Source organism: Rhinichthys klamathensis, unplaced genomic scaffold, assembly GCF_029890125.1.
Source record: "Rhinichthys klamathensis goyatoka isolate OS25496 unplaced genomic scaffold, OSU_Roscu_1.1 h1tg000245l_1, whole genome shotgun sequence".
NCBI classification, from domain to species: domain Eukaryota; kingdom Metazoa; phylum Chordata; class Actinopteri; order Cypriniformes; family Leuciscidae; genus Rhinichthys; species Rhinichthys klamathensis.
Window position 1 is genome coordinate 800,342 of NW_026606767.1, and position 24,930 is coordinate 825,271.

Consider the following 24,930-nt stretch of genomic DNA (forward strand, 5'->3'; position numbering starts at 1 on the left):
AACCAGCAGAACCACCACAGTATGAACAGTAGGTGCTATAATAAATTAAGTTTGCCTAACTGAACAATAGACTCACAAAACATATTTCTCAGTAGTAAAACTTCAAATATGCTTATCTGACTTAAAGGAAAATCCAATAAAATACATTAAATTGTTCACCTTGTGAATAGATGCATAAAATACATAACCCTGTGTGTGTGTGTGAGTGTGTGTGTGTGTGTGTGTGTGTGTGTGTGTGTGTGTGTGTGTGTGTGTGTGTGTGTGTGTGTGTGTGTGTGTGTGCATTTATGAGATTATCAGAATGCAAACATGTTGCTGAGTATGTTGGTATTAGTGCATAACACACTGCCAGTGTCTGCAGGTACGCAGGGAGGGTTTGTGCTTGGTGTGTGTGTGTGCGCGTGTGTGTGAGGTGCATGTCAGGTGGACACGTGCGGCCGGCTGCCAACATACTTTTGGTTTGGAGGGAGGGCTGGGTGGGTGTGAACTTTTGTTTAGTGTCTCTCTCTCTCTCTCTCTCTCTCTCCGTCTCTCTTTCCCTCTCCCTGATTCACGACACACCTTCTGTGCAAAACGCAACTCCTCTGCTTATCTCTCTCCCCCTGTCGCTCTCTCTCTCTCTCTCTCTCGTCTGTGTTCACTTTCACATGTTTGAATCGGAGGATAGCAGTCTGTTTCCTGACACGCAGAGACTTCTCTCCAAGAAGCAACTCCACCAGCAACACCTAAAGGTCAGCAACCACTACTTTCTGTCTCTCTGTCTTTCGCTCGAAGTTAGTTTCTCTCAGTGCCTGTCTAACTGCTCCATCACTGTCTGTGGTGAAATGTAAAGGGTTTGTGATGGAATTTTTTCGGCTTGTCTGGTGCATACGTCATGTAAAGTGCACTAGATTCTGCGGGACCCCCCCCACCCCCTCGTTCTCACCGTCTGTTTAATTAGAAAGTCTAATACAGTAAAATGAGATGACAGGGCAGGGACAGGGGTCTGATGCTATCTCAGCATCACTCAGTGTTGCCCTGCAAGAGAACTCCAGTTTGAGACAAATCAGGCTGCGACCAACATTATCCATTACGCCGCTACAGCGACTACACACAAAATGCATGAGAACCAAATTAAAATATGAGGAAAGTTGACATAATAAGTCTAAATATCTGCACTTGAGCCAAAAAAAAAAAAAAAAAAAAAAAAACGAATGTATTTTAGACTTTCATTATATGTCACTTGAATAGCATAATATTGCAATCTCAAGAACGCAAGCTTTTTTGTAAGGGTCTCATTCTTCAAGTCAGTAATGTAACGTACATAACAAGAGTACTAGGTTAAAGAATTTTGTTTTTGGGGTTTTATTATTGTATATCTATTGGGAACAGTATAAACATTCATTGAAAAATGACTATGGTATACATTCAACAAAGTCAATTATTATTAACTTTCAAATTAGGATTTAAGATTTCTGAATGATTTTCAATATTTCAAATGTTAACGTCTTCCGCTATTTGGAAAATAAGAAAGATTCTTTAAACGAATTAAAAAAGGAAAAATTCCAAAAATGAAACATTTAAAGTGAGCATTCTAAAGAAAAAAAAATCGTGGATTTTTTTTTTTTATAAACCTTTTTTTTTGGACGAGATTGCTTTGAAAACACCGATCAGCATGTTTCCACTATCTGCTGCCACTTTTATTCTGCGGAAACTTCACATGCGATGAAACTGTGAGCAGCACTGGCCGTGTCTAAGACGGAATACAGGAAACATCATTCATCTGCTCTCTTTGTGAACATAAGCCGAGACTCGATCAAGAATCTGGAGGATTAAATGCTGAAGTATTCAAACATGTAGATTCAGTGCACTCGGGTAAACTGTGTGAATACAGTATCCACACACACACACACAGAGAGAGAGGGGGAGCTTTGTTCGGTGTGGTCAGGGACACCGTATATCAGGTGAATGGGCAGATGACCGCCGGTCTCAATTATTCATTCATTTTAATTGTGGCTGTGACGGGTACCAGATTTCCTTTCAATGCCAAGCAGCTGCTTTTAGATCCATCACGGCATGTTCGAGCAGCCCTGATTAACCTGACATTAACAGGCCGTGATTACATAAAAACTCCTGCGGTGGGAGTCCAAGCCTCAGCGAGCGAGCGAGCGAGAGAGAGAGAAGAAGCGTGAGGGAGCGTGAGGGAGTGGGGTTATGCCGGGATACGCACCACGCCTTTGTCTGTCGAGTCACTAGGACAAGGTTTATCAAAGTTGAACCTGATCCGAAACAGTCTTTTGTTACACGGCAGATACTTTTACACTGGCGTGTTCTCAAACATAGAGAGTGTGGTGCGCTCCACGCGGGAGGGTGTGGGAACGAGGTAACAAGTTCAATGATTGGGTTCTAGATCACGGCTGGGAACAGATCCTACATACGCACACACATAGAGAGACTACAGACATACACACAAACACAGCTCAGAACAACACTGGGGTATTAGAACATCAGTGGTGAAAACTAGCAAAAAGAAGCTACTCATTTAATATATATATATTAAATACATTAAAATAGCTATAATATTCAAAATACACACCCAGTGTTGAGAATGTATACATTCAATGTAATCAATGTATTAAAGTGCTTTTAAGAAGTCTCTTCTGCTCATCAAGGCTGCCTTTATTTTATTTTATTTGATCAAAAGTACAGTAAAACAGTAATATTATTGCAAATGTGAATATATACATTAAAATGTCATTTATTCCTGTGATCAAAGCTGAATTTTCAGCATCATTACTCCAGGCTTCAGTGTCACATGATCCTTCAGAAATCACTCTAATATGATGATTTGCTGCTCAAGAAACATTTATGATTATTATCAATGTTGAAAATGAGTTGTGCCGCTTCATATTTTGGTCAAAACTGTGATCCTTTTTCTTCAGGATTCTTTGATGAATAGAATAGCATTTATTTGAAATGGATCATTTTGTAATATTCTTTACTGTCACTTTTGATCAGTTTAAATCATCCTTGCTGAATAAAAGTAAAAGTACTTAATTAATTGAGTTACACAGCTCTCTGGAATACTTGATTCTGATTGGTCACACGTGGCATTATGCAGTACAAGATATGTGTGCATCATGACGCTAAATTAAATATCGTTGTATCGTTGTCCCAGGCAACCGCTGTCCTACATACATGTACTAGTTTCATTATCGCAAAAAAAAAAAAGAGTGAAATTATTTAGTCCGATCTATTCACCAAATCTTTCAGTGCTAGTTTCATTATCACAAAGTAAACCCCCTCAGGTCGAAACAAACCCCTCAAATCATCCTGTCAGGGTTTATTTTGTGTTAATAACCAGCTGATCATTTCTTTTAATTTTGTTTAACAGTTGTGAGAGGAAATCTATGGTTTGATGTTACTTAATGGACACTATTGTATGAATGGGTGTGTGTGTGTGTGTGTTTGTAAGCAGTGAATCAATCTAATGAAAAGTTAGTTTGTCCAGTTTAAGACCCAAAGAGAGTTAGGGGATTCACATCCGCACACACAACACAACACAACGCCCACCAGCACACTCAAACAGAGAGTGAAATAATGCCTGCATATGTCATTCTCTTTCCTCTCTCTTCATCTTCAAAAAAGCATTTGTGGTGATGTAGGTAACGCTTATCTGTCAAACCGTGAGGACTGCCCTGACCTCACCTTTACACAGAGTGAGAGACAGTTAAACTCTCCCGGACCAATTTTCTTTTCTGCTGCATAAAACCGTTGTGTGTTTTCTGAGGTCACGACTGAATCTTTTATGACCCTGCTCTGAATAACCAGAGCTGTTAAACTGATTCATTCAAAAGTTAAACGGTTAACCCTGGATATTCACAGCCATACATTCAAGTACCTGATGCTGATGTCATAGCATGTTCATTTTAATAGCAACTGACCATGTGACATGGTCATGTAATTTCACTATCACTATGGTCACGGTGAGTGAGCTGAGCCGCTATTTATAAACTGGCTGGGATTATATGATATATCTTTAAGAATTCAACAAGTGTTTTTCTTTAGACGCTCCTACACATCACAAGGTCACATGACTAATCGCCCATAACAAACAGGAAATTAACCACAAATTTAGGTCAAAGTCTCCAGAAAGAAGAAAAAGTTGTATGCGTCTACAATGACGCTCTACAAGCTAATCTGTTTAATACAAACCAAACGGATTAATCTAAACATGATCAGCCCTTCAGGATCATAAACGGATCTAGATAGACATCATACAATAATTACTATGTTTAACAAGACTTTACAGTTCTATAACTAGACTTTATATACTTAATAACACAATCAGACTTATAATAACAACATTTTACTGTTCTATCACTATACTATATTATATTTATATTTTATTGTAACTGTACCAAACCTGATTAGACATTACTATAATCTGTTCTATTTCTAATCTATAACTAGACTATACTATAACCAAACCTGATCAGACTATACTATAATAATCTGTTTAACATCTAGATTAATCAAAAACTAGACTGTACTATAACCAAATTTTATTAGACTTGCTAAAACTTAACTTTACTATTCTATCATTAGACTAAACTAGAGCTATTCTTTACTCTAACCCAACCCAACCAGATTAGACTTAACTATAATGTGTAACCTAAACCTGATATCTAGACTATTCTATAACCAAACTTTTTATTAGACTAACTATAACTGAACTTTACTGTTCTACCACTAGACTATAACCAAACCTGATTAGACTTGACTACGCTATACTGTTCAGTAACCTGTAACCAGACTTTAGTTATACAAAAGTTACGTTTAGTATGGTATAGCAGACTATACTTCATTATTCTATACTTTATCATACTAAACTTTAATAGACTCTACATACTACAACTGTTCTGTTCTATAGCTAGACTAGACTACAACTAAACTGCATTTTTAAGTGCAGCTATACTACTTCCTGTACTGTAACATAGTTTAGTTTCTTTCAGCTGACATATCTTTCTTCTCGTTTAAGCCTGATCTGTTTCAGCGTTGGGCCGTGTGTGTTTGACTGATTTCCTCTGGTCTTCTATGAAAAGTGAGTGTGATGTGAGAGCAGCTGATTGAGGAACATCTAAACTCCTGTAGGTGTTTCCTGTGTGAGAAGAGTCACTGTAACCAGTGGCAACTCCCAGACTGTCTCCTCTCTCTGTTGCTCTGGGTAAATTACAGAAGCCCAAACACACACACACACACACACACACACACACACACACAGTGTTATTGAGGGCACCGCACCACAACACACCTTTACGTAGAGAGACCAAGCTCAGTTAACCACACACACCGAGAGAGAGCGAGAGAGAGAGAGAGAGGGAAAGCGGGCCGTTTTGTAATGTTGCTGTAAGATTTTGATTTTGAAACTGGGTCCACCCACTGGTGTGAGAAAAGAGGAGAGGCACAGAGGAGGGGTGTATGGAGAGAAAGACAGCGATAGAAATGAGTGTGTGGGCTATCATCACTCACTCACTCAGTTTAAAATAAGGACACATTGATCCACCCACCCTAACCCCACACACACACACACACACACACACACACCCACACACACACACACACACACACACAGAGACTGGAGCAGATACCTCAGCAGAGGAGTTCAGGCATCACAGCGGGCCGCTCTCGGGCCTGATGGACTGACAGTCGGGTTGTATTGTGTGACCTCAGGAAGTACACATGATTGAGGAATTATCTCAGGGTTTGGGAGCTGCTTGTTATAGTATTGTAGATATTGTGCGACTCAAACAGGTTTCCAATAGCCGATGTATTACAGAGCAGTGCGGCCGATATACTGCAAATATACAATGAAAAACAACACATTTTACACAATATTTATTCCAAAATAGAAGGAAATGTTTACCATATATTGTCAAAGATGGAGTCGTGGCCTGGCAGGTCCTGCACATGCCGGGCGATCCACATTAAATCCAGCTTGGGTCATCGACCGATACGGTTCCCACAAATAAAAAAAAATCTAATTTCAGACTGTCACTGTACAAACTTTATTCATACATTTGTAATTGATAAAATATTAAATTATTATGTATATTATTAACAATATACAAATTAAATAAAATATATTAAAGTTTTAAAATGTAAACATTTATAAACACTTATTAATTTAAAAAAGTTATATATATATATTTATGTATTACATATACTGTATATATATACACACACAAATATATTTATAAAATAATTTAAACATTTACTAAATTAAATTTTGATTTTGGAACAAACTTTAAGGGGGAGATCTATATAATATACTTCTTAATAAAAAATAAGTAAAAAATATTGTTTGTCCTGATAATTGCCTTGTTGTAAAGGGGTTGAACGACTTCAGATTATTTAAAGTCGACATTTATGTGATGAAAGTCGAGTCGATTACAGAGTAAAGATTACATTTATATGATGCGTGAGAATTAATTCTACTGACGCGTCTCTCTACTAATAGTGAAGCTCTGGGTTTTAGTTACTAAGAAATATATGCTAGAACTTTTCAGATTCTAAGCTATTGATAAATCACATAACTAAGTTTACAATATATTTCTGCGCTACTGAATGACTCTGTGTGTGCGATCTTCACGTGATATGTGCGTTACTGTCTGTGTGTGTGTGTGTGTGTGTGTTACAATGCAGCAGCAGTTTAGAATGAAAGATTAACTTACATGTACAATAAGCTGTGTAAAACATGCATTCACGCGATCAATTTTGAACGTCCAGATGGCATAATCAAACATATCTTGTGGAGCACTCTCGGAGTATATATTTATTTGTCATTTTAACTGTTTGGAAATGGAGCGTAAAAGTGGACTTCAAAGATTTATTATCCTGTTGCGCCCTCTATAGGCCATGAGTGATCAGCGACTAGTCGACGTCAAGCTTAAAGCGTCATGGCAGAGCATTAAAGTAGACTAGTCTGTTCAACTCCTAATATATATATATAAACTTTTACAAATACATTTATTTATGTATTTAAAACAATATAAGTAAATGATGATGTATGTGATTTTAGAACACACTTATTACCAAATCAATTAATATGTCAAATTTAGCTAAATTATTTGTCTGGTTAACTGTCCTGTTAAATATATCAATTCTTCTGTTAATTGTTAATTAAAAAAAACATTTATTTTTTTCACTACATATAACATGTTTTTTTTTAGGCAAAAAGCTCAGACAGACTGCTGAATATCCAGTGCCATTATACATATAGATTTCAATGAACTGTGTGCGTGAGAGCATGCGTGTGATATGCGCTTGCATTTTTTAGCATGAAGCGACATATGTGCATATAGTTTGTGACTGATCACTATGAAAGCTTGCATCTTGTGTGTGTGTCTATGTGTGTCTATGTGTGTGTGTGAGCGCGCTTTGACAGACATCTGTCTCCTGTGCCCTGCAGCCTGGTTGGTTTTAATTAGGTAGAGCCAGAGGGCCTGAGGGCAGACAGGGGCTAGTCATAATCACTCACACACACACACACACACACACACACACGGGCCAGCCTCCCCCTCACAATCCTCCACAAAAATGTCCTTTCAGAAGGAGCATCTCAAAAACACAAAAACACACACCCTCACACACTCCATCTGTCGCAAACACGTGTGAGAGCTGTGTTTTACATGCATGATTAGTTTGATTAACGACATATTATGGGATGTACATTACACTACATTTGAGCTTGAGCGCTGGAGTGTCTGACGTCAAGTATGTCGCAATGACCGTATTCACATATGAACACCAGCACAATGCCGTAATCACCAACAGGATACTCTGGTTCTCCTTTAAGCCACAACTTTCAGGGTTGAAGGTGTGTCAATAACAAAATAATTGCAAAAGTTATTTGGTTTCAATCATAATCATTTGTAATTCCTGCAGCTTAAAACAGTCGAGCGTCGTGTTACCAATGCCTACGAATGCATGAACTAATAAAATGTACACCTTCACTAAATGTAAATGTAATTGTTAATGTTTAATGTACAATTTAGCTTGTATGCATTTTGATAGGCCTGCACAACAAAACTGTATTTCCCATCATCCTCCACTAAAGGAATTAAGGCTTAAATCACTATCGATATGTAGTTCACACTCACAAACACAGACTGACAAACCTAACCAAGACAAAAACAGATAAAAACGTTCTTATCAGCGGCATTTCCAAAAACGATCACTGTTTCTCTGTTGTCTGTGTGTGTGTGTGTGTGTGTGTGTGTAGAAGATAGCAGATAACGCAGATGAAGCCGACCAAAAGACACAACACATCCAGTAAAAACAGGAGCTGATGTGTGGAGGGGTTCACAGATGACCTTGTCGCATATTTTGGGCTCTCTGTATGTGTGTGTGTGTGTGTGTGTGTCGTCCTTGAACGGCTGTTTCCCACCCTAGTTGGTGGGTTTGTCTGTAAGTGGGCAGAGATGACAAATGTTTCCCACAAGGCCACACCCTTGAGCGCCAAAGCCCCCACTCCCACAATACATCTGTGCACGGCGTCCCAAAATTGCAAATCCAAAGGCTTAGGATATCAAACTGATGAATTTATGTATTAAACACACGAGCAAAAGTAATAGAGATTTTTGACTAGCAAACTAGAAAGAAAGACAGGAACATCTGACCTTCCGTGAAATGAAGCATCACAGGGTCAGCGAACACACAAGGGTTTGTATGAGAGAGATGTCAGTCGTGGTTCTGAACGAGTCTCGTCTTCGTCTGACTCCTGCTGGGAAAAAACAAACAACGCATCAGTTCTTCCTGCATTCTGACTGATGCAAAGGTCCCACTTTATATTAAGTGTACATCTAAGAATAAGCACAATGTACTTATGGTGTTCATGTTGTATTGTAAAACACATGGCTGCTACTGAGGTGTGATACGGGTAAGGTTAGGGACAGGTGTGTGTGGCATGAGGAGGTTTAAGGGTGGGTTAAGGTGTAAAGGAAGGGTCAACAGTGTAATTACAAATGTAGTTACATGAATTAATTACAGCTGTAATTACATGCACGTATTTTTAAAATATAAGTACAATGTAAAAACATGTATGTAGCCTACACAATAGATCCATTGTTTCAAATTATTAATTTCAATGTTAGTACATAGTAATTGAAGCCACTTAATATAAAGTGGGACCAAAAAAAAAAACATGATTTTTTTTTTTTTTTTTTTTTTAAGAGACAAAAAACACACAATGCCATAGAAGAACCATTTTTGGTTCCTCAAAGAACCTTTCAGTCATCACTTTTCAGGAGAACATATTAATATTCGAAACAAAGTGTTACCAATGCAAGTTCGATTTAATGCGTCATTGCGTTATGATTTTCAAAATGTGTCAAGCATGTGAATTCATAACACAACACAAATCCCTGACACATTCTCAGTGTTGTCACAAATTGCTTTTCAGGGTTTATAAAAAAAAAACTTTTATTTTGTAGTTCTTTAGAAAACCACCAATGCTCCGGTACCAAAACACTCTTCTGACTTTAACACTACAATGACTTTAGAGTTTTTTGCTGAACCACTGAAGAACATTATTTTTAAGTAGCCTATATGAAGTATTTTGAGTGAACCACCTTTTTTTAACCCTGAAAAGCAACTTTTGACCACAGAGAATGCATCAGGTACTGGAGTTGTGTTATGAGTTGCGCTTGACACATCTTTAAAGTCGCAAGGCAAAATACTTTTTTTTTTCTTAGAATAAAACACTGTCTAATACAGGAATCTGTTTTAAAGGACGTATAGAATCACCTGTCTGAGGTTTCTATGACAACTAACTGAAAATATCTTCAAATAATGTGTGTGTGTGTGTGACACACGTCTCCATAATTAATTTGTCCATCTCTTACATTTTCACATCTTGCATTCGTTACGTTCTCAGCAGCACAAAGCAAATGTAAATCATATTTTACCCAGTTAAACGCTGGCTTTGGTATAAAGTAACTGTGCTCGTTAAAAAGCAGGTCATGATGAATCTGTCATAAATTACATAACTAGGTGGATTCTTGATGTCATTTAGGAAATCCTGTCCGTGTTAAAGCGTCGAGTCATGATTTAAAGAGACAGATTCGGGGGGAAAATGTCACAGTGCCAAAAAACACAAAGAGAGAGTCTGTAATAGTTTTATGTCTTTTGAAACAATAGATTTGAAGGAAACGCACTCCCTCTCTCTCTCTTTTCACACAAACACATGCTCTACTTCTGAAAAAGTGCCGTCATTTCACTATGTGTCTGTCTCACATATTGTACATTTGTTTTCAGAAATGCAGACGACATTTGCAGTGTTAAGAATTGAATTGAACTGATTGAATGGAATTGAAACATTGTGATTGTGACGATGTCAAACATCTTTGATTATCAGAATACAAACATGATCCGGGGACATTTTAAAGTTCACATTGATTTTAGCTTGAGTTACATTTTTTACTGAACAAAATAGATTTTTACTGTTATTCTTGACAAGAGAGAGATTTTGTTATAAAATGGTGATAAAATAAGATCTCATTGACATTACATTAACAAATATAAATGAACATTGACAGCTGTGAGTATTATTATAGGATGAGATTGTCCATCTTCTCAATGTCCAGCTTTAAAAACAGAAGATAATAAACATTAATTAGACGGATTAATGCATGATATATGCCAACATTTACATACTCAGGTATATTTAATAGTCTAAAGCTTTTTTCAGAAGAATCACAGAATGAGCTGAAAGGAGGGAAAAAATGTTTTGTGACACAGAACATGCTGCACAGTCACATGTGTCAAATATACTGGATTTATTTATTTTTAAGAGTATAGAAATATTTAGAAAAATTTTTGTTTCACCTAGACATTACTATAATTGAGCTTTTATTAAAAACTAGCTTGTATTACTTTTGCACACATTCAACTACACTACGTATGGCAATCTAATCCAATTATGTACAATATATGATAAATTATGGAAACCAAATAAAATTAATAGAATTCAAAAAAGCAAACCTACAGCAAAGTGTGTCTATTTATATATATATACATATAGAACATTTATATTATTAAACTATAGATATATAAAAATGATAAAGAAAATGTACATTACTAAAATATATATTAAAAATTACATATATAAAAGAAAATGTTTTAATAAAAATGATAAAGAAAATGTATACTATATTAAAAATGATAAAGAAAAGTAAATTATTCAAATATATATATTATATATTAAAAATTAAAAAGATAATGTGTATTACTAAAAAAAAATATTTATAAAACTTTATATTTAAAAAATTATATACACAAAGAATATATATATATACATTTGAAAGAAAACATTAAAATATATATCATATATTAAAAATTTAATTATAGAACATGTATATTACTTAAATATATATTATATATAAAAATTATATATATATATATATATATATATATATACACACATACTGTACACACATATGTATAAAACCACATTACAGTAAAATCAGCAGTCTGGATGAACAAATGTACTCACACAATGTGAGTATAAGTTTACACGTTAACTAACTGATTATCCGTCTACCTCTGGTTTCAGTTTCAACGAAGGGAAATTGAACAGCCCTGTTGAGGAACATGCAGTCTGAGCTGCAATATGGGTCAAACCGCACGTATAAAACAACCAACTTCTAATTAACTAGAGAGTCGTAACGTCTGTCAATTCTGCCATTATATAAAGTGCCGCTTAATTAAACTGACACACATGAAAAACATAAGCAGCAAATCTGACCTGTTCAGATACTGTATCCCACAATGCATTGTGCTCTGGTCGTATACTACATTTTGGCAAATGATAATGATAAATCACAATATTTTATATTTCTTTCTTGACTCATTATGTGAGTTGATTGCCAAATGTTTAAATAAATTGCATGAAAAATGTACTAAATGGGTTTTATTTTTAATCTAAGACTACAACCGGATGCCACTAGCCAAATCAAATCCATTTAGGTCATGTGACAGTAATTGTTTTATGAAAAATATATATCTAAGACCATAAACAGTGTATATTTTCCAGTATTTAGCAAGTTTTCAGAAGTAAGAGTAGTGTGCTATTGTGAACTTCGGGTCTTCTACCTTCGTCTAATTCATCTTCTGAAGTCAGCGCACATGCATATATAGAACTGGTACTTTTCTCTCTCTCTCCCTTCATTTGTGCCCGAGTTCGAGTTGCAAATCCTTCACGAATAAAACTAAAAATTCATTTTGTCTGACCCCAAATCAGAGGGTTTGTGCACCATGGGCTTTATTACATACTGAGCTTAAACTGTGTTGTGGAGGAGGATGGGTATTATTATCCTGAGCTTCCCACCCAGCTATAAAAACTACATCGCCGCTCTAGAGTAGATCCACCACCTCCTCTCTCTCTCTCTCTCTCTCTCTCTCTCTCTCTCTCTCTCTCCCTCTCTCTCCTCCTTCCTGTCAGCGTCCACACAAACCTCTCAGTCTGTCCGCGTGTGCTGTTGTTTTGGGCTTGTAGTTGGATGCTCGTCTGTGCTTTTTTGTGAATGGAGAGGAGAAGCTCGGGCGCAGAGGATGGACAGACGTCTTTGTGTCCCTCAGAGACGGAGATGAGACCGGCTCGGATCTGAGACCACACTTAGTCCTGGAATAAAATCACACACACACTTAGACACACCTGAGGATCTGGACGGGTGAGTGCGTTACTGCTAACCTGTTTTCAAGAGTTCTGCATGTGTGAAAGTCTGTCTCAGTGTGTGTTTGAGTCACGATGCGCACAATATTTGAGTCTGTGGTTGACATGTGCGTTCGTACAAGCTGTTTATGTTTGTTTGTACGTGTCCGTCGGGATGTTTGTGTGCATCTCAGGTAGAGAACAGCATGTCTGTGGGCTGTCATTTGATGACTCATGTAATTATTTGGGCCATTCTTTAGATGCCGTCTCCAGAGAATGAGCGTGTGTAGTTTTGGCCGGCTGCAAACGCAAACTAACACAAACAAGTAATGACACAGCAAATCACAATTACACCAGACACCGCTGACTCTGATGTGTGTGACAGCAGCAGAGCAAAGTGCTCCGTTATCACAACATGACTAGAAGTTATTTACTTTACAAGCTGTTCACACTGTAAGATAAAGTGCACTATTTCATTTCCCATGATTCTCACTGATCTAAACAGATGATCGACCCACATGCAGAATCACATTCATCGTAACAAACAATCTTTAAATATACAGTATTTGGTCATTAAGGTTTTAATGTTTTTGAAAGTAGCCTCTTAATCTCACCAAGGCTGATCAAAAATACAATAAAAACAGTAAAAATGTAGAAATATTATTACAATTTAAAATATCAAACAATAATGTGACACTGAAGACTGGAGTAATGATGCTGAAAATCAGCTTTGATCACAGGAATAAATTACATTTTAATATTCAAATAGAAAACCGCTACTTAAAATCGTTCTAATATTTCACAATATTACAGTTTTTACTGTATTTCATCAAATAAATGTAGCCGTGGTGAGCAGAAGAGACTTCTTTAAAAAACCTTAATGTTTCCAAACTTTCGACCGGTATTGTATCACATTAGATTTGTATATGAAATAGAAGAACTTTTCGCTTAAAGATATATTAAGCCAAACATTTTAACTTTGACTGTCACTGCTTAAAATAAGTGTAAAGAAATGTATTTAATGTATATACCATAAAAAGTATGCAGTTATAGGCCATATATAAAAATATAAAGTAAAACTTTATTATACATTAATTATATATGTATACATATATGTAAATAGATTTTATTTACATACAAACATTATTTGGCATCTTTCTGTGATACTTCATATAGTGCAATTTATAAACTATATTTGGGGTTGAAAGTAAAAAATAAATAAATAACTGACGTCACAATGCAAAAATCAGATACATATCAGATTTGTTTCCACACAATCGGCCCAGATCAGATTGGCAAATGTCAGACTGTGAATCTTGCTGTTCACATTATCATCCAAAAACAGATTTGAGCTTTATCTGCTTTATCGAAATCCACCAAAAGCACAAACGCAAAACAAAATTTCATTAGAATTACTAAAGTTTAGACGGTCACTTGAATATCCTTATGTTTTAGTATTTTTTGAAAGTGTGCAAAGAAAGATGACGTGTGTTTGTGTGTGTTAAAGAGGCCTGAACGCAGATTAAAAACAGTGTAAATTACTGTTTGTAGCAGGTGAAGCGTGTGATGCAGGTGTCTGTACGGTCTTGCTTCATATATTTAGCAAACAGACGAATTACAGCAGACATTACACAATCCCTGTGTGTAATCTTAACAAGTCTCGTCTTAAAGTGTCGTTTACGTTTGTTCTCATCTGTTGGCGGGGGAATCAGTCTACGGGTGAAAAGCAGCTCAAACATTTGGGCCAAATTTATAGCAGAACGTTAAAAGAACTCAGAGAGGGCCAAAAAACCCAAGGCCAAACCTTCACGCCACACTTTATTATGACACACTTTAACTTTGTTAAACAAGGTCCCGGTATAAGTGTGTGGTCTGTCATCAATTTGTATTTGGTTGGTTGACAACTGACATGCACATTGATTTTAGATTTTTGTTTTTATTATATAATATATATATATATATATATAAAATTATATATAATTAAGCTTTGTCATCACTGGAATAAATTACATTTTAAAATATATTAGAATAGAAATTATTTTAAATTGTAATATTACCTTGGTAAGCCTAAGAGAGTTCTTTAACAAAAGCTTAATTATAAACAAAAATATTAATCCAAACTCCTGACTATTAGTGTGTTCATATATATATATATATATATATATATATATATGAATATTCTTAATACATTAAGAATAAATTGATGTAGGCCTATTTAAAGAATTCAGAAATTGGACTAGTTCTTGATTTTGACTATTTTTAATAAAATAAATAAATAGCCTATATATACACCGTATATATATATATATATATATATACACATATATTTCACATGATTGTTATTTTCCTGTTTATTACTGTAAAGCTGTTTTGAAACAGTCTGTATTGTATAAAGAACTATATAAATAAAGGCGACATGATTAAATTGATGTCATGGTAGATAGAAAAATTATGAAGAATATTAAAATAGTTTTTTACTTGACATCACTTCAGATACCCATTAACAAAACTCAAAACTTCTGTTAATATTTAATGCAAATGTAAAAACTGAATTCCACAACCACAAATGTAATTATTCAGAAACATTACAAACCATGCAAATGTCTGAAACCTTCTAAACTGAAACGGAAATCAGGTTCACAGTAACCAAAGCACCATTAAACCGTTTGCTGTGTATTATATGCAAATCACTACAGGGCAGAGAGAAACCGTATTCAAATCCACAGGCTTCTATTGGGCGATTGGCGTGCCGTCGCCAGAGCGCAGGAGAGGGAGAGAGGCAGATCTGTCTGTAAACAGGGCCGTGAGTCTCAGCAAAGCACTAATAGACTAAAACCTACAGGTGCCCCTGCAGGTGAGGCCCCTAAATGATCTCCCTCAGGACCCACGAACCCACGGCTGGATTTAGCCAATTTACCAGCAGTCTGAGCACCATGACACGCGCTCGCTCCTGTCTTAGACTCCAGCCCTGCCTCCCTAAAGAGGCCATGATGAAATATCTCTCACAAATGTGAACTGTTTTAACTTTTGGAGGAGATGTTGTAACTTTACCATATCAAGAGTTGGTCATCTTTGCATCACAAAGTTAGACGAGGCACCCGTCGTGCACCGAATGCATGCATTTAACCCCCAAAATTGTGTTTAAAAAAAGGTGCTTATGAATACATTCACGAATGATCACTATATTAATTTTGAAGCCACAGTCTTTGTCCCAGTTAAGACGATCATCAAAGCAGGTGTTCGCCTGCGTGTGCTTATGCATTTAGTTCAAACATCAATAGGTGTGTGTTATTTTGAACGATCAAAGGACTGAGGGGGTAGTTTGGGTTTTTACTCACAGTGTCATTTATGTTTTGAGATATGACACATTGTGATTGATGTTGAACTCAGAACTAGTAATGCATGAACAAGTAAAGGTGAAAATAGGAAATATCTGCAAACAAGGTTATTATTGATCATGCTTAAATCACACTGCATGCGTTCATTTCTACACACCGGTTTTACTGAGCACATAAATGACCATTTTTATCATCACTTTAAGTAAGCTTTCAGACCAATTTAAACTGCTCAATTCACAAATAGGTTTAACCGATTCGTTAAAACGGACGATTTTGTGAATCAAGCAGCACTGAAACGTGCTTATTATTGCATGTTCGTTTTCGCAAGCTGACAACAAGGACAACACCGCAATATCAAAGAAACACATCTAGCTTTTTTTTTTTTTGCAATGCTCCTCCTGAATAGCGGTGCAGGAAACACTGGTCCACATGCATGCATCTTTTCAAATCACAAACGCTTCTCTGAGCTGAAATGAGTGTGTGGTATTTTATCAGGCTGAAGGAACTGTGTGAGGGTATTTTACGAGACGTTCTTCACTTCTTTCCACAAACTGCGTAGATGAAGACACACACCAGAACAAACGCTGAACATCGTTTTCAGATCCTCAGATGATCTCTGAAGAACATCCATTAACCTCGAGCAGGGCATTTGATTTGGCATTGCAACAAAATGCAGCTTATAAGCATCTGAAAAATTAATAAATTTTATTTATAATCATAATTCTATTATTTTAAATTGTTCAGAGTTAGAATAGTTAAAATCCTCAGAAAATTTACTGAACAAATGTTTGAAATATTTTAAATGCATTTAACCAAATAATATAACAATATAAATGCAAACACGTTCATACAACAAAACGCTAAATTTAATTTATATTTAATGAATGAGAAAATAAATAAGCTCTCAAACGACATTTAATACGTTTTAGGTTACACTATTCTGCACTTCTAATATCTAATATTAACAGTCAAACAAATATAATTTACTGAAACGATAATGAGCGCCTGACAGCTGAAATTTGTTTGTCGGCAGCATGTGATCATCACGATAAAATATTACGCTGTGGAAAATGACGTTGTCTTTCCTTATCGTTAGAAACATCACAAGCAAACCGCACAGAATAATTCTACTACACTCTAATTGAGTACATATTATCAAATGATTTTAAAACAAAAGTGCAAAAAAGTACGTTCTGTCTGTCTGGAGGAGGACAAACTGAGCTGCGGTCCAGTCGCAGATATCAATCTAAAGCATGCTCTTTCCTAGCAGTGCCACATCAACAGTTTCGACAGGATTTCAGATAGCATCTATCGCTGAGGTGTGTGTGGGTCAGTCAACTCGGTGGGAACCAACAAGGACACCGGCTTAATAAACATACTCAATATGCAAAGGTAAAAAAATGCAAACGGTTGCATGTAAGGGTACAGTCAGTATTGAAAACAACAGAGAAGTCGCAGACCAAAATTAGCAAGAAGTTAGACAAATGATACAAAAGGTTATTGATGTACGAGTATATATAGTTTTTGTGTAGTATTAGTAATAAGCGCAACTAGTCTCTGGTATGTCAGAATGCGTCGGCACACACGAAGGAGTAAATTGTCAAGGTTTGAAGGAGTTATTCAGTGTTAAGCGTGTGTGGAGGGGCCAGTCGGCCCTCAAACACACACACTATAATTATGGGAGCGAGGGAGGAGGTGTGGAGAGCCGGACTGAGAAAAGAGGAGACGAGAAACGCATGTGCTCCCAGGGTGGGTGGGAGACCTCACTGTGTCTCTCTTCCTTCTTTTTTCACTCCCTCCCTACTGTTGTTTTTAGCTCTGAACGCCTATTTAACTCGGCTGGATTTTCCAGGGTGGGGCAGAGTTTTTTAGTTTTTTTTTTTTAGTTTTGCCCAACCTGTCAGGGAACTTCTGGGGACATGAGATTTCATCCTTCCCTCTTCCTCTGTGTTTCTCTTCTTTTTTTTCTGCAATTAAACCTTTTAAAGTGTTTGTGTTACATGTGTGGTTAAAGGGATAGTTCACCCAAAAATGAACATTTTGTCATCATTTACTCACCCTCAAGCTGTTCCAAACCTGTATGGGTTTCTTTCTTCTGTTGAACATGAAAGAGGATATTTTAAAGAATGTAGGTATTGTAATCAAACAGTTGACGGCACCCATTGACTTCAATAGTAGGGAAAAAAACACTATGGACGTCAATGGGTGCCGTCAACTTTCATCAAAATATCTTCTTTTGTGTTCAACAGAAAAGAGAAACTAATTCAGGTTTGGAACAACATGAGGGTGAGTAATGACAAAATTGTCACTTTTGGGTGAACTATCCCTTAAAAATCATCAAAAGAATCAAATGTTATTTATACACAATTAGCAAAGAACAAACCAATCAATTATAAAAAAATCCAAGGCATTATTAAATGCATTATTGCATGTTTCGTGTTGGTTCATACAGGCCAAAGAAATTATTTTTGTGGCATCTATATTTACCTGAAGGGTCACATTGTTTAAAACACAAGGCTCGCAATTTAAAAGATTACATTCCGTGTTACTTGACTATATGTTCAAACGGTAATTATAGCATCTGTCTCCTAGCAACAGCAGAAGGGACATTAAAATCCTGATTGGTAAGTGCTGAGCTCAATTTTATAGAGAATAAAGACAGGCAATGTACAAGAGAGAAAAAAAATCCAGAAAACACCAGTAGCTCATTTACTTTGGCTCAGAACCCGTTTTTGGACCATTGAACGCCAGTTGACAGCTTTCGGTGGTGGCGGGACGTATGAAAGCATCCATCCACATGCCTGCAGTGACCACGGGGACGAGACACACTGAGATTAAACTCTATTCATAGCCATGAATGAAGGACAATGTTGCCAAAATGCCTCTTAAAAAGTCACTGAAAACATTTCAGGGAATCCGCAGGTACAATTCGGGCTCCATTCATGTAGGACTGTAGTTTAGGAGCATGTGAACAGAGTATGCAAAAATATAGCTTTGCAAATTCTTTATTATTGTTGGACACTGTACAGTAGAAGTGTACTTCTGAACTAGACATGACTAAAATATAATAATAAAAAAAAAAAAAAAAAACGATTCAACATTGCATGCATGCCTGTTAATTAATCAAAAGTAATTGCACCATTATTAGAGCTCTCATGCGATGCAAGTAAAACTGGAGGTGGTGGGTTACGTTTACTCATGCCCTGACACTTTTTTTCCCGTGGAAAGCAGAAACTAGAGCCTGACCCCTTTTGCCTTCCTGTGTCGTCTTGTCTTCTTTTCTTTCCGAACGTGATAAAGATAAGTGTCAGCTTTTCTCACAATGCAAACGATCTGATTTATTTCGCTATCTGTCAAGGCCTACACAACAAAATAGCCACTGCTTTCAATATATGTCATGAAAAGCAGAAGCCAGTGGAGCTGCTGTTTGATCGCAATCAGAGAGAAACAGAGATTTGATCCTTGCACGCTCTATGGGAGCTAATTAATTATCTGATGATGTGACGCATCCTCTTTAACCGCAAAGTGCACGCACACACAAGTTACACACTTTTACAAAAACAAGCAGTTTTTGCTCAAATCTCATTGTATATCAATAATATTTTAAAGTAGGTCTGGGCGATATGGCCAAATATATTCTCACAATATTTTTTCCCCATATCATTTGATATCAATATTAATCATTTTATACTATTAACATGGAAGGAAATGCATTCCACATGTTTGACATTTTACAAGTAAACTTAGAGTAAACTACCTTTTAATTTAGAATGAAATCTGTTGAAAATCTGTTCAATTCTGTTTTATGATTTAATAAAAATGTAGCATAAAAAATGGTGTCTGATGAAATGAATTTAATCAATCTTTTCAAATGTAAACAATTGAACTTGTATACTGTATGAATTAAAACATGGATGAACAGATATCTTGGTTATCCCTAAATCATAATACTAATAACAATAATAATACTTCAACAGATTTTTTCAAAGTTGCAAATAAAATTTGGAGTACGTTTTACAAGAAAATACTACTTCCGTCTTTCTACTTTAAACTTTCACGTTAAATTCAAAGTGTCACTTGCGTTTCTTCGTAATTATTTGGGAAATTTACTAGCAATTTCAGAGTGAAATTCCTACACCAGTTTTTAGTGTACATTCAGTGTACAGTGAAATATAATATATGAACTACAGTAGTCAACATTTGAAGTGGATCAAAAAAGTTCAAAGTCGTCCTAAGACAAGAACGGGTATTGTTCAAAATTCATGTCTAACTTTGATGAAAGGTTTTGATCCACTTCAAATGTTGACTACTGTATTATTGTGGTGGTTTGTATTGAAGATCTACATGCAGAAATTCTAGCATGTAATTGTATCGAAATTTACTCAAACCTTAATTATTGATATGATTTATTTGTTTTTATGATAAATATATTTGTTTATTCAGAGCCCAGCCCTGTTTTAATGGATGACAGGATAACAAACTGCAGCTCTGACCAATTTCACTTTTTCCCTGTACACAGATTCCCCGGAGATGGCGCGCACAGACGAGGACCTGATCGGAATCCCCTTCCCGAACCACAGCAATGATATCCTGTGCAGTCTCAACGAGCAGCGGCGGGACGGGCTTCTGTGCGACGTCATCCTAGTCGTCAGGGATCAGGAGTACCGGACCCATCGATCAGTCCTGGCCGCCTGCAGCCAGTACTTCAAAAAACTCTTCACGGTGGCCACCGGCTCCAGTCGGGACGCCAACTCGCACGCCATCTACGAACTGGACTTCGTGGCGCCGGAATCGCTGACGGCCATTCTGGAGTTCGCGTACACGTCGACGCTGACGGTCACCGCATCCAACGTCAAGGAGATCCTGAGTGCCGCGAGGCTCCTGGAAATTCCCTGCATCATAAACGTGTGTTTGGAAATCATGGACACGGGTGGAGGGGGAGAAGGACCTGCAGAAGGAGAGGAGTTTGAAGGGGATGACGAGGAAGACGAGGACGAAGAGGAGGAAATGGAGGAGGAGGTTGACTCGAAAGATGGAGAATTTGAGGACGATAACAGTGAGAAGTCCGCACAAGGCGATGTGGAGGAAAACCAAGAGGGACGAAAAGTTTGGGAGGACAGGAGAACGGACAGCCCACCCTGCAGCTCGCAACAAGAGGCGCCGAAGCCAAACCGGGATGGACAAGAATCCCAAAGACGCCCATTGGACACTCCAAGTGCTGGGAAACCCAGAGGGCCGGAGGGATTGGAGGGCCGGGCGCTGAAGGACTTCTCCATAGAGTCCTTACTTCAAGAGGGGCTGTATCCGAAAGTGCCAGGCTTGGAAAGAGGAGCTGGATTCTCACCCCTTCTCCCAGGCTTTTATCCTCCAATGTGGGCTGCAGAATTCCCAGGCTACCCTCAGATTCTGGATCCCCGACACCGTTTCCCCGCTGCGTCGCTGGAAAACAGCCCTCTGGACCTCGCAGTCAAGAAAGAAGTCATCAAAGAAGAGTTAAAGGATGAACCCACGAACCCTATCCTTCACAGAGACTTCCTCAAAGACTTTATGAGTCCAGGTTTGGGTATAACCTCCTCGGACCCCGCTCTCGGCCCGATCAAGGAGGGATCGGACTTGCGGTCCTACCTGAGTTTCCTTTCCGCCTCTCATCTCGGGACACTGTTTCCTCCGTGGCAGCTGGAGGAGGAGAGGAAGATGAAGCCCAAAGCGTCACAGCAGTGTCCGATCTGCAACAAGGTGATTCAAGGAGCGGGAAAGCTGCCGAGGCACATGCGAACACACACGGGGGAGAAGCCCTACATGTGCACCATCTGCGAGGTCCGCTTCACCAGGTGAGTCGGGTTAAGGGGACACTTAGACGAGAGCCGCAAACTTCAGAAAAGAGAGTAAATGAGAGAAGATAAAGGAAGGGATACTAGTAAAGTACACTTTCCTGTAGTTCCTTCTTTATACTTTGTATTTTTTCGACACACTTCTAATTTTTACAATTATTACTAAACATTTAATTTTATTTGTATTATTTATAATTGTATTTTATTTTATTTCATTTATTATTAAATTACTCTTTTAAAAATACTTTTGACACTTAATAGTGAAAGTTGATGGGTATAATGGTGATATTTTATATACACTTCTAAGTATTACAATTGTTATTTACCATTTAATTTTAATATTTTTATCTACCATTTATATTTTATTTTAAATATTATTAAATTACAATTAAAAAACTTGCCAGTTTTATTTATATTGGTAGTTGATGGGAATTATGGTGGGTGGTGTATTTTATTTATTTTTTTATACGTTTCCAAGTATTATAATTATTATTTACCATTTTAACTTATTTTTATTTTAGAATTTTTTATATTTAGAATTCTATTTAATTCTATTTTTTTTTTTTTTTTTATTATTACTATTATTATCATTTTTTGCCTTTATTTATAGTGATTGTTGATGGGAATGATAGGAGTAAACGGCGGCAATGTGAATGTGCAACAACACCATTAAAGTGATAGTTCACCCACAAATTTAACTAAAAACTTGCCATTCACTCGCCCTCATGTCGTTCCAAACCGGTATGACTTTCCTTCATCTGAAAACGTTCAAAACCTCATGAGCATGAAAAAGTTGGGTGAACTATCCCTTTAACATTTCAGGACTGTTTTTAACATCATTCAATTAGATATAGTGCAAGAATAACTCTTTTAAAGTGAACATTCACTAAAAAGAAACAGACAAATTGAAAAAGGCAAAGAATGTTTTACAATGACAGATGATTTACGAGAAATAATTCTGACTTGCTGTCCCTCAAACAATCTTTTTCCCTCAAAACAATTACACTTGACTGTCTACAAGAATAAATAGCCTCTTTGAAGCTGAACAGCTAAGCTTCGGTATTACAACAATGAAATGGCACATGAAAACTAGAGCAGCATCATAAGGATAAACCTGCTGCTGTGAAACACTTTATGCATCACTGTGGTCGAAGCCCGCACGAGGTTTCCACACTGTAATAAAAGCCAAAGCGTGGTGATGTTAATGTACATTTCACTTTTGGACTCAAACGCTCTGTAAAGGAATGAAATTTCTCTGAGTGAGATCTAGAGTGAGAAATAGATCAAACAAAGTTTTTTTAGCTTCTGGATAACTCATCTGGATACCACATAACAGGAGCACTAAATCCTGAGTGTTTCGGTTTTCATGTTTTTAGGTTCTTCTGTGGCTGCTACTGTTGAGCAACTTGCAGCTGTATGCTTTTCAAGTATGAAGGCGTACACCTGTTTGTGTGTTTTCCTGCATGCATATTCAATCGAAGGCGCGTGAGAAAGAGTGTTTACAGTGTAAAGGTGATGATACACGGGGCAATTCTTTTGAGCAATGTTGCCGGGCACTTTCCCATTGAAAATGGGAAACACATTTCTATCTGGATACTTTAGATCGGTCGTGGGCCCCGTGTCTCACATGGTTACCCGTTGACGGCAACATTGCTCAAAAAGTTGCCCTGTGTAGTGTGTATCATCATCTTAAGATTAAAAAATAGATAAAAATCCCCACGGGTCCTCAAAAAGTAAAAAAAAATTCAGATGTATGTTATAAAACTTCTTAAATGGAATAACAAACATCCTTTTAAAATTTTTTTTAAAAGGTCTTACATTTGGGGAGGGACAAAACAGGAATCACAGCCTAATGTGATTTTTAAAATGCAAAAGGTGATGATTGAATTAAATAAATAGATTGCTTGTGATTTACTGTTGATGAATTATGACAATGTTTACCGGTACTTTATGGTGTTTATATTGTAATATGTTTCAGATGAGCATATTTTATCGCCAGCGATAGTAACGCATAGACATTTCAAGATGAGTTCTGGCGTATTTCGGGCTTCTTTATAAAATGAAAACTCACACATTATGTATAATTGATTTTAGAGTTCATTATTGATATTCTGGTCACAGAATTTAACGTAAACGCTTCTGTCTGAGTCACAGAAATGAAAGATTAACTCTTTCCCCTCTAGAGGTTTGTTTTTAAAAGTTGCCAGCCACCGCCAGCATTTTTGATAATTTTCACAAAACTTTCATGGCCCCCAGAATATTTGTAACAATATATCAAAAGAAAGAACATAGACTCTGCTTTTAAACAACAACAAAAACGTGCATTCTTTTTTTTTATCAACTCTTGAATGTGGGTAAATTTCATAAAAAAGCAACATCTTGAACAAAAAGCTACAAAAAATCGTGTGTTTTAATCTCTCAAAGACTACAACGTGCATAAGCAATGCTTTTATCACTTGTTTCTGCTGCTTTTCGCCTGCGATTTGATCAGGGGATTCGGCACTCTTTCAGAAGATGTGTAATAGCACCCCTCGGCCGTATAACAGTGAAAACACGGAAAGCTGGAAAATTCTGTCAATGGCGGGGAAAGAGTTGAGAGCATTATTTATCACATATTAACCAATATATAGACTTTTGTAGTATCTGAACAATAATTATCATTAAATAAATAAAAACAGTTTGAAACAGAAATATTTAAAAAACTAGTGTACTTTTTTTTATTTTAATAACTTAGGCTACATATCCAGGGAACTACACTGCGACCAAAATGGTCGCATGTGCGACCTTTTGAAATGCCATTGCGACCCTAATTTTGAATGGGTCGCAAATGTATCACCGTTTGATTATTTTTGTACCTACCTAATGTTTTAGGCAATATGCTATGATTTACTATGAGCATTTATTAAAAACAGAAATGTGTATTTTAAGAATACGTTTTATAACGCGCTCTGAGCATTCAACACATCAAGTTGGCTTCGCGGATTCGCGCTTGTTTAACTGAGAGAACGAGCAGAGAGAGTGAAAGCCCCAGTCGCGCGCGCGCTCTCTCTCCCTCCCTCGCTCATAATAA

General features: G+C 36.9%; 1 protein-coding gene across 1 annotated transcript in view; it reads left to right on the top strand.

The window, feature by feature from the left end:
• Positions 1-529: 529 nt before the first annotated feature.
• Positions 530-24,930, top strand: part of LOC130100611 (zinc finger and BTB domain-containing protein 7C) — a 33,507-nt gene continuing 9,106 nt past the window's right edge. The window contains exons 1-2 of the mRNA XM_056266124.1: positions 530-731; positions 20,549-21,860. Coding sequence (XP_056122099.1) covers positions 20,560-21,860 — 1,301 coding nt within the window. The 5' untranslated portion in view covers positions 530-731; positions 20,549-20,559. The remainder of the gene's footprint in view (positions 732-20,548; positions 21,861-24,930) is intronic.